The following is a 12,068-nucleotide window of genomic DNA, read 5'->3' as shown; positions in this document are numbered from 1 at the left end:
CATCTGTGAGGTGATTACACCACGTTAGGCCCCTCATAACACCATCTGTGAGGAATTACTACACCACGTGATGCCCTCATAACACCATCTGTGAGGAGTTATTACACCACGTAAGGCCCCCATAACACCATCTGTGAGGTGATTAATATATCACGTGAGGTCCTCATAACACCATCTGAGGGAACTAATATTACGTGAGGTCCCTCCTAACACCATCTGGGAGGGAGTTACTACACTACGAGTTTGCTGTTCAACACCAACATTAATCTGTATGTTCACTGTATGTTCTTTTACCTTTCTAATGAAGGCTTTTGTTAAACCACCAATGAATGCAATAAGTCATTTATGTCCAATGTATATTTTCAGCCTTCGGGCTGCAGAATTTTTCAATAAACCGTTAATTATTATTAATTATTATTATTATTATTAATATTACAAGACAGACACACACACACACACACACACACACACACACACACACACACACACACACACACACACACACACACACACACTCACACACACACACACAGACACACACACACACACACGCACACACACACACACACAGAAGACAGACACAGACACACACACACCCACACACACCACACACACACACACACACACACACACACACACACACACAGACACACTCACACACACACACACACACACACACACACCTCACACACACACACACACACACATCACACACACACACACACACACACACACACATACCACACACCACACACACACCACACACACCACACACACATACAACACACACACACACACACACACACACACACACACATCACACACACACACACACACACACATTCACACACACACACACATACACAAATCACCTCCCTGATACTTATGTATCAAAATGAATATAAATGAGACTCGTGGGCAGCGACAGTTAACGGGCCGCCGGGGTGAACGTGCCTCTCACTCTCCCGAACCTATTGACAAGGCGAACGGCGATGACTGACAGGCGTGACAGTCAGATCGCGGGCCACTGACGGGCTCTGACAGGTGCTGGACAGGTAGGCTAAGAACCTCCCTTCCTGCCCCCCGGCAGGTGTCCGTCAAGAGGTAAGCAAAAAGGCCTATCAGAGACTTTCCACCCTGGCTGTGTCTCCCCAGGTCTGGGAGGGGGTGTGGGGGGGGGGTGTGGGGGAGGTGTGGGGGTGTGTGGGGAGTGGGGGGGTGGGAGTGTGGTGTGGGGAGGGGAGTGTGTGGGGGTGTGGTGTGTGGGGGTGTGTGTGGGGTGTGTGGGGGGGGGGTGTGTGGGGGGGGTGTGTGTGGGGTGTGGGGGGTGGGGGTGTGTGGGGAGGGGTGTGTGGGGGTGTGTGGGTGTGTGGGGGTGTGTGTGGGAAGTGTGGGGAGGGGAAGTGTGGGGGAGTGTGTGGGGAGGAGGGTGTGTGGGAGAATGTGGGAGGTATGGGAGAGCGTGGGGAATATGGTAGAGGTATTGAGGGAGAGGTGAGGAGGGGAAGAGGAATATGGGGAGAAGAGAGGTGAGGGGTAGAGGTGAGGGCTGACCATCCAGGAAGCCTCTGCATATGTCTGCAGCTGGGAGAGTTGAGGGAATGGGAGGTGAGAGGGGTGAGAGGGGGATGTGGTATGTTCGGGGGAGAGGGGAGGTGAGGGAGTAGAGTAGGCAAGGGAAGTATGTTAGGTGTGTGAGAGGAGAGCGTGGGAGAGGAGGAGAGGAGGAGAGGAAGTGAAATTCCTAGTGAGAATGAAAAGGAGGGAGAGGAGAGAGAGAGAGAGAGAGAGGAGAGAGGGTGGATGGAGAGGCTGTGTGAGAGGTGATAGCTGAGAGTTTAACACCATATCACTACCACCACATTATCACCACCACACACATATTCACACAACTACCACCACCACCACCACCACACACACCACCACACCACACACTCACACATCACACACCACACCACACCACACACACCACACCACACACCACACACCACCACACCACACACACCCACACACCACACCACACCACACACTCACACACCACACACACACCACACCACACCACACCACACACCACACACACCACACAACACACACCACACACCACACCACACCACACACACACACACACCACACCACACCCCAACACACACACACACACACCACACCACACCACACACCCACACCACACCACACCACACCACACCACAACACCACACACCACACCACACCACACCACACACCACACCACACCACACACCACAACACACACCACACACACCACACCACACCACACACCACAACACACACCACACACCACACCACACCACACCACACCATCTGGCGGGCTACACATAATATTGATCACCGTCAGACCACAGGTGTGTGTGTGTGTGTGATCTCTTAACCCCTGCCGTCTGTGTCACTGTCAGAGGGGGCTGGGAGGCTCCTGTTTGTCTGTCTATAAGTCTGTCAGTTCTTACATCTGTTCATTACCACCACCACCACCACCACACACACTATCACTACCATCACCACTACCACTACCACCACCATTACTACTACCACTACCACCACCACCACCACCATCACTACCATCACTATTACCACCACCACCACCACACTACTACTACCAATTATCACTACCATCACCACTACCACCAACCATTACTAAAAACACTACCACCATACCAATTAATTATTACTACCACTTACCACCACTTTCATTACTCACCACCACCACTACCACCACCACCACATTCCAACAAGTCAGTAGCGCCTCACTGAATGATTTTCACGGAAGAACGAATTACCAACTTGAAGCAAACACGTGATAGTAGGGTGTAGGGAGGGTGTACCTCAGGGTGTAGGGTGTACCTCAGGTGTAGGGGTAGTAGGTGTACCGTGTGGAGGCATCAGGGGTGTAGGGGTGTACCCCAGGGTGTAGGGTGTACCTCAGGTAGGTGCCCAGGTGTGTGAGCGTACTCAGGGTGTAGGGTGTACCTCAGGTGTAGGGAGTACCCCAGGGTGTAGGGGTGTACCTCAGGGTGTAGAAGGCACTAGGGTGTAGGGAGTACCCCAGGTGTAGGGTACCTCAGGGTGTAGAAGGCACCTCAGGGTGTAGGGAGTACCCCAGGTGTAGGGGTGTACCTCAGGTGTAGGGTGTACCTCAGGTGTAGGGAGTACCCCAGGTGTAGGGTGTACCCAGGTGTAGATTTCTAGGTAGGGGTGTACCTCAGGGTGTAGGGACTCCAGGTAGGGGTGTACCTCAGGGTGTAGGGGAGTACCCCAGGGTGTAGGGGTGTACTCAGGTGTAGGGAGCCCCAGGGTGGGGAGCACCTCAGGGTGTAGGGAGTACCCCAGGGTGTAGGGTGTACCTCAGGGTGTAGAAGGCACCTCAGGGTATAGGCCAGGTGTACGTCAGGGTGTAGGGAGTACCTCAGAATGTAGGGTGTGTGAACCTCAGGGTGTAGCGAAGGTGTGGCGGACAAACTACACACAGAAACATGTCGCCAAGACCCAGGTAATCCGGCAGGTATCCAGGTGGCGCCTCAGCCATGTGAAACCCAGATTAGACACTGCAATATCTACTGGGATCTGACCACTTATTACGTGTAGCAATAAACCTCCTAACTAACGTAATAAAGTCAGATATAGTTAACAGTAAAACAGATCAATATTATTAACGTAATCTGTGTACTTAGTTATAGTTAATGGAGTGTTATTTTACGAAGGGTAGAGAGATATATTCAGTGGGATGAGGCTCCTTATGTTGTTTACGTGTGAAATTGGATAAACAGACCAGAGAAAATGTATAATATAAAAACACATAAATAATAATAATAATAATACAGAAAATATAAAACAGAACTAAAAATACATAAAATAAATAAAAAATAAAAATAAAAATAAAAAATAAAAATAAAACAAAATATAAAAATAGGTAAAAAAAATAGATACAAAAATTAAATAAAAAAATAAATAAAAAATACATAAAATCCAAAAATATACAAAAATAATACAAAATAAAATAAGAAAATACCAAAATAAAATACCAAAAATCATAAAAACCCAGGCCACAAAACACATAACTGGACAAACACAGCCAGAGTAAAGTCACAGAGAGGATGACATAGGGGGGAAAATATGATAAAAAAGGGAATAGAAAAAGAGAATGGAAAGAAAATAAAAGTGTGAAACAATAGCAGAGGGAGAGGTGAGAGGTGGAGGAGGGGAGGGGTAGGGGGGAGGGGTAGAAGGAGGAGGGGGGTGAGGTGATGAGAGGAGGTGGGAGAAGGGATGAGAGGGAGGGGTAGAGGGGTGAGTTAAGGAGGGGAGAGGTGAATGGAGAGAAAGAGGTGAAGGGGAAGGAAAGGGGTAGAAAGTGAGACGGGGAGGTGAGGGAAGGAATAGAGGGGGAAGGGAGGAGAGGGAGAATGGGGGGGAGAGGATGGGAGAAGAGGTGAGAGGGGTGAAATGGGAGAAAGGAGAGAGGAATGGTGAGAGGGTAAGGGTGGTGAAGTGAGAGGAACGGAAGGTAATGGGATGAAGGAGGGAGGAGAGAGATGATTAGAAGTAGAGGGAGGGAATGGGGAGTGAGGGGAGGTAGAATGGGGAGGGAGGGGAGGTAGGGAATGGGGAGGAGGGGAGGTAGGGAATGGGGGAGGAGGGTAGGGAAGGAGGGGGAGAAGTAGGAATAAAAGGGGTAGGGAAAGATAGGAGAGTGATGGAAGAGATAGGGAGGAAGGGGAAGAGGAGGGGGAGAAGGAAGGGAAGAGGAAGAGGTGGGGGAGAAGGAAGACGACAGAGGGATTTTAATGTCATGACAATTTTTTGCAAATATTTGAACTGGTAACTGGAATTTTCTTCTCTCTCTCATCAGTACTGCATCATTTAGCCGTACTTGACATCCTTCACAAGGCGAAAGACAGACAGACAGACAAAAGAATAGAGACAAAAAGAAGAGAGAGAAAGAGAGAGAGAGAGAGAGAGAGAGAGAGAGAGAGAGAGAGAGAGAGAACATTGCTCAGTCTCTTAAGAATCTTGGCAGAGAACTGGACATATTGTATCACTTAATCTGTGGTTGGTGAAGACTGTCCGTGTGTTAGTCTGTCGAGATGTGGCGTGCCTGGTATGTGTACACACACAACACACACACACACACACACACACACACACACACACACACACACACACGCAGGAAAAAAAGTAATTTATAGAAACCCGAATTAATGTTATCGTATATATATTAAATAATAATAATAATAATAATAATAATAATAATAATAATAATAATAATAAATAATAATTAAATAATAATAATAATAATAATAATAATAATAATAATAATAATAATAATAATAATAATAATAATAATAATAATAATAAAATAAAATAAAAAAAATAAAAATAATAATAATAATAATAATAATAATAATAATAATATAATAATAATATAATAATATAATATAATAATAATAATAATAATAATAATAATAATAATAATAATAATAATAATAATCATAATAATAATAATAATAATAATAATAATAATAATAATAATAATAATAATAATAATAATAATAATAATAATAATAATAATAATAATAATAATAATAATAATAATTCTTTCAGCAAAATATTAACGTGGAAACTTTTAAGGCTCAGTAACATGACTTAACTCTTAAACTTTTTTTTTTATTTTTTTACTTTCATATTTTTCAATTATCTTTTGTAGTTTATTATGTACACCGCAAAAGTTTACAAAGTAATAAACAAGATGATAAAAATTATATACACAGTGACTTTTATATATTAAATGAGAAGATGCCTTTATTTCTCTCTTCTCTTCTCTTTCTTCTCTCTCTCTTCTTCTCTCTCTCTCTCTCTCTCTCTCTCATATTTTTTCCCCTTTGAACACACTCCCTCTCCCTGCTTCTCCTTTTCACATAGCCACTGTTTCCTCCCACACTCCTGCTCCTCCTTTCCCTCCCTCCTTTCCTTCCTCCTTCCTTCATCTCCCCACACCTCCCCCATCGTCCACTGAAGGAAAAAATTATGAAAAAAATATAGTTTCTGATTTCCTAGACCTTGAAGTCTTGTACACTGGCGGGGTTCACCATCAACAGTGCAGGGAGGGAGGGAGAGAGGGAGAGAGGGAGGAGGGAGAGAGGGAGGGAGGGAGGGAGAGAGGGAGGGAGAGAGGGAGGGGAGAGAGGGAGGGAGAGAGGGGAGGGAGAGAGGGAGGGGAGGGAGAGAGAGAGGGGAGAGGGGAGGGAGGGAGGGAAGGAGGAGAGAGGAGAGAGGGGAGGGAGAGGGAGGGAGAGAGGGAGGGGAGAGAGGGAGGGAGGGGAGGGAAGGGAGGGGAGAGGAGGGAGAGAGGGGAGGGGAGAGAGGAGGGAGAGAGGGAGAGAGGGAGGGGAGAGAGAGGGGGAGAGAGGGAGGGAGAGAGGGAGGGAGAGAGGGGAGGAGAGAGGAGGAGAGAGGGAGGGGAGGGGAGGGAAGGAGGGAGAGAGGGAGAGAGGGGAGGGAGAGAGGGAGGGGAGAGAGGGAGGGAGAGAGGGAGGAGAGAGGGGAAGGACCAAAGGGAGAGTGATGGTTAGATAGATAGATAGATAGACAGAGACAGACAGACAGACAGACAGACAGACAGACAGAGACAGACAGACAAAGAGAGAGGTAGGATAAGAGGTGACAGAGAGAGAGAGAGAGAGAGAGAGAGAGAGAGGAGAGAGAGGCATCTGGTGGCAGCTGGGGAGACTGATCTAATAAAGGCCTTTTAATGTTTATTTACATTTTCTCATTGAGTGAACAGCAAAAGGCTCCTGACATGTCCCTTATGAGCTCAGGGGGCAGCCTTCTGATAGTTCAAGAAATTTTCCATCAAAAGTAAAAAAAAAAAAAGTTTATTTACTTCCGGGCGATGTTGAGAGAACTGTGGGGGTGGAGGAGGGGTGGTGGGGGTGATGGGGGTGGAGGGGAGGAGGGGTGGTGGGGGGTGATGGGGGAGGTGGGGGGTAGGGGTGGTGAGTAATGGGGGTGGAGGAAGTCGTAACATTCTCTTTCTCTCATCGCCTCTGATGATCCAACTCCGGTAAAATGATAATTAGTAGCTCCGATAATTAAAGCAAATACGATAATTAATGACTTTGGTAATTAAGACGAGCCAAGTATTTTATCACTTAGGTAATTAAGGTGACGATGATGACGTCACCTTATAGGCTTATGTAATGTTTATATCTTAGGAATGTTTATATACATGTTTATATATAATTCCAGTTTACATACACGTCTATATACCGTATACATAAGGCATAAACAAACACGCTCACTAACCAGGATTTATTGGACCAGGTCTTAGTAATAACTTGTATGTACCATCAACAGTGAACAGTGCACAAGACACAGTACAGTGCACAAGACACAGTACAGTGCACAAGACACAGTACAGTGCACAAGACACAGTACAGTGCACAAGACACAGTTGCTCAATACCATCAAGTAATAATAAAAGTCAAAGTGGTTCTCGTAGGCTCGACCTTCACTTAGAGGCAGTGCGGATATAGTACACTGTAGCTCAAGCCTTTTTCCCGGTAAAGACTATATTGAGGATGTTACTGAACTAGAACACCATCACCTATCCATCGGTAAAGTTAGGTATACCCATTTACAACTGGATGGACTGCGAGCAACCTGGGGGATCGAACCATTGACCTAAGGATAGGAATCAAGTGCTGTTATCCACTCAACCATGGCGCCCCCTCGTGTCCAAAAAATAATAATAAGAAAATATCATAAACTAATTTAGAAGGCAAATTACATCGACCAAACTACAGATGTAAATTATTAAGTAATTTTTAAAAGACAAATATATATAAGGCTTATAAATTAGGCTATACAAAGTGTACACAATATGCAACAAGTGTAATTACAGCCGACTCGTGTAATTTAGTTCAACTCGGGACAGACTGGACACAAACACGTATTATTTATGTTATTCTTTTCACAGTAATTGTTTGTTTCCTGGAGAACAAGTACACGGTGCGGAGAACAAGTACACGGTGTGGCGGACAGGTACACGGTGTGGAGAACAAGTACACGGTGTGGCGGACAGGTACACGGTGTGGAGAACAAGTACACGGTGTGGCGGACAAGTACACGGTGTGGAGAACAAGTACACTGTGCGGAGAGAACTGAGATAAGGACATTGTGATGAATACTGCAAATGACACTGAGAAATAGTTTGAGAAAGAAAGATTTGAGACAGAAGTGAAGTGACACATGCAAGTAGTAGTAAGATGATGGGAGATGAGGCTGAGGTGGTCATGCCCAGTGGCGAGGGAAGTGAGGGAAGTGAAGGGGGAGGAAGGGAGGTGAGGTGAGGAGGGGGAGGCATCAGGTGAGTCTTGAATGAACCCGTCAGTGAAGAGATCCAGAAGAGGACACAAGGTAAGGTAAGGTAAGGTAAGGTAAGGTATGTAAGGTAAGGTAAGGTAAGGTAAGGTAAGGTAAGGTAAGGTAAGGTAAGGTAAGGTAAAAGGGGTTGTGAGTGGTGGAGGCTGAGGTAGGAGGATACACACACACACACACACACACACACACACACACACACCATTAAAATATCCTTCTTTCCCTCCCCCAAGAAAAGAATCAATTAATAAAAGGTAGACCCGAATTGTCTCATAGATTCATATGTCAGTGTTCCTTGTACCTGAGGATAAGTGAACACACACCTGGGTAGAGTCACAGTACAGTTTCGACACCATTATTGCAGACATATTTGTTCCTTGTGTAATACAGTCTCTTCACTTAAGAAAAATATTACACTTGATCCTTTGAGAATTTAGACTTTAGTAGTATCGTCAACTTACCTGGTGGTGGAGGTAAGAAAAGGATAACCCACACCTGAGCTTACCTGGAAAGACAAAAATCACACGTTAATGATGGACCTCATGACCTTTAATAACATGTCAATAAACTTACCTTAATGAGTTACAATTACCAGGTTAATGAATAGGAAGAGATCACAGTATATATGGGCCAAGATTCTATATATAAGACTCGTACGTTAATTTCATCTCCCTCAACTGGATATTTAAGAACACGTCTAATTAGTTGACTTGAGATATTTCAGCTTTACAAATTGATGTAAGTGTGATAAAATACATTCTCTAACCTCACCTCACTTCACCTCACCTCACTTCACCTCACCTCACTTCACCTCATTTCATCCCACCTCCCCTTACTTCACCTAAACTAAGGCATTCAAAGGAAAAATTTATTATACGAATCGTTTTTACTCTGAACCATAAATTGTAATGGACAATGAACGAAAAAAATATAATGATATAAGGCCTTTAAGTTCCAGTTTATCATTACCCTGGCTGGATTCCTGGAAGACGAGAGGACACATTCACTGGAAGACCCATAATATATCTGCCTGGAACCCTACAAGACGAGTCAAGACACACATATGGAAAATCTTACAAGGACGCAATTCAACTTCTGGTTCACAACTCTCTTCCTGTAATCCTGGAAAACGACAAAAGATTGAGTTTAATCTTCTACGGTATTCCAGTAAAATTTCCAGATTATACTGTAAGTGTTTCTGGAAGTTAGGAAGACATTTGCAAAACAGTGATAAAAAATCGAAAATGCTCTAGTACATTTTCTTATTTATAGTTATTTCTAAAACCTGGAAGACGAGAGAAAAAGGTGGAGACATCTACAGTATTCCAGGACAATTTCCAGTCCATAAGTCTCTCTGTGAAATCCTGGAAGACGTAACAAAACAAAGATGGTGGAGACTAACATGAAGCTCCTGTACAACTTCCGGTTCATAACTCTCTCCCTGGATTCCTGGAGGGCGAGGCAACACGGAGATAAAGAAAGACTTTCATGAACTTCCTGTACAACTTCCACTTCATAACTCTCTTGCTGGAATCCCGGAAGCCGAGGCAAGAGAGAACTAATTATTTCCACAACATCCCAGTACAAATTCCGCGTCATATCTCTTGCCGGAGCCTTGAGAGATAACAGAGAAATGATCTCCTCTCCAAGATGTTCCAGTAATGTTTCCAGTCTACAGGTCTCGCTGGAAGATGAGGCAACTGAGAAACAATATCCTCCACAATATTCCAACTCAACTTCCAATTCACAAGTCTTCCTGGAACTCTGAAAGACAAGACAACAGAGAAACACTATCTTCCACACATTGTCCCAGTCCAACTTCCAGTTCACAGTCCCTCTGGAAGGTAAGGCAAGAGAAACTCAGTGTTCCAGTTCAACTTCCAGTTCACAGTCCCCCTGGAAAGCAAAGCAAAACACACACGTTCCAATAAAACTTCCAGTACACATTCCAGTTCACAAGTCGTCCTCCTTCCCCTTGAAGTCAATAGAAGAGAGAATCAATAATCTCCCTAATATTCCAGTACACCTTCCAGTACACACGAGTAAGCCTAGAAGAAAAGAGAAGATAGAGACGATGGCAGTGAGTGGTGTACCAATATCTGTGTTGATCTGAGACTTAACTGGAGATGGCTGGCGTGTAGCTGTTATGAACTGTGATTGAAGAAGGGGGATTGACAGGAGGGCTAGAAACTGATGGCGATTCTTTCAGTAGAGACGAAGGGATCAAAGGAGAAAGGGAAGGGAGAAGGAGAGTGGCAAGAAAGTGAGAGTAATAGAGACAAAGAGAGAGAGAGAGATAAATACAAGTTGGACAAAGGAAGGGAGATACAGGTAGTCAAAGAGAGAGATAGAGACAGGTGGATAAAGGGAGGGAGATACAGGTAGTCAAAGAGAGAGATAGAGACAGGTGGATAAAGGGAGGGAGATACAGGTAGTCAAAGAGAGAGAGAGAGACAGGTGGATAAAGGGAGGGAGATACAGGTAGTCAAAGAGAGAGATAGAGACAGGTGGATAAAGGGAGGGAGATACAGGTAGTCAAAGAGAGAGATAGAGACAGGTGGATAAAGAGAGATACAATCGGATAAAGAGAAAGAGAGAGATAGACAGAAAGACAAAGAGAAAGACAAATGGAAAGAGACAGAAAGACAGATAAATATAGTGTGAGAGAGAGAATCTTACAGTGAGGAGATTCTCGACCCTCTTAACCAACACTGACACTTCTCCCATCACTGGTGGCCATCCATAAGCTGGGAGATGAGCTGATCTCTCTCTCTCTCTCTCTCTCTCTCTACGTCTTCCCAAACATAATTAATAACACTTCCATAACAGCTGATTGATTTTCCGCTCAAGTAGCTGTAAACAATATTATAATACGGTCTTCAAACACCAACACTATTAAGAGCGGTGCGTCCATAGATTAATACAGGGATGTCGACGTTACTATCTTAGTCTCTCAGCACTGTTTTATCCCCACAACAACGAGGCTGAAGCAAAATTTAAAGAGCTTGTCCATTAAGGTTGATTTATCATATCCTTACCACAGGATTTCCCATCTTAATACCCATAAACGTTTAGCACTGTCTTGTCTCTTGGAGTCGTATGGATAATACTCTACTTAGAAGCTTCGGTGTTTTGGGTTAATTTATAGTGGATTTTCTATACGATTTACGACCATAATGCCTATGGTGGAAATAGCTCTTTCTTGCCTCCAATGTTAAAAGCTGGTTCATAAAGGCGGTTCACTGGCCGTCTTAACAAAGGGTGTCTCGACCATACTTAACGTAGTGGCTTAGCCTTGTCTTAGCCCAAGTATGTGTGGCTTTGAGCTAAGGACCTAGGCGTAAACATATAGTTACCGAGTGCTCAGGGAAGCTATGTAGCGATGTAGTGCGCTATACAGGGTGGTTCATCCCAGGAGGAGCTATGTAGTGAGCTATACAGGGTGGTTCATCCCAGGAGGAGCTATGGAGTGAGCTATACAGGGTGGTTCATCCCAGGAGGAGCTATGGAGTGAGCTATACAGGTGGTTCATGCCAGGAGGAGCTATGTAGTGAGCTATACAGGGTGGTTCATCCCAGGAAGAGCTATGGAGTGAGCTATACAGGTGGTTCATAGCAGGAGGAGCTATGGAGTGAGCTATACAGGGTGGTTCATGCCAGGAA

At 44.7% G+C, this 12,068-nt stretch overlaps 1 protein-coding gene across 1 annotated transcript in view; it reads right to left on the bottom strand.

Annotated features, from left to right (window-relative positions):
* LOC121877200 (epithelial discoidin domain-containing receptor 1-like) overlaps window positions 1-11,459 on the bottom strand; it is a 140,397-nt gene extending 128,938 nt beyond the window's left edge. Inside the window, exons 1-3 of the mRNA XM_042382813.1 lie at window positions 11,445-11,459; window positions 9,809-10,170; window positions 9,376-9,444 (exon numbers count right to left, since the gene is read on the bottom strand). Coding sequence (XP_042238747.1) covers window positions 9,376-9,444; window positions 9,809-10,170; window positions 11,445-11,459 — 446 coding nt within the window. The remainder of the gene's footprint in view (window positions 1-9,375; window positions 9,445-9,808; window positions 10,171-11,444) is intronic.
* Window positions 11,460-12,068: the final 609 nt, after the last annotated feature.

The sequence above is a fragment of the Homarus americanus genome, unplaced genomic scaffold (assembly GCF_018991925.1).
Source record: "Homarus americanus isolate GMGI-L3 unplaced genomic scaffold, GMGI_Hamer_2.0 scaffold40370, whole genome shotgun sequence".
Lineage (NCBI taxonomy): Eukaryota > Metazoa > Arthropoda > Malacostraca > Decapoda > Nephropidae > Homarus > Homarus americanus.
The sequence above is the reverse complement of the archived record's forward strand: the minus strand, read 5'-3'. Positions and strand labels throughout refer to the sequence as shown.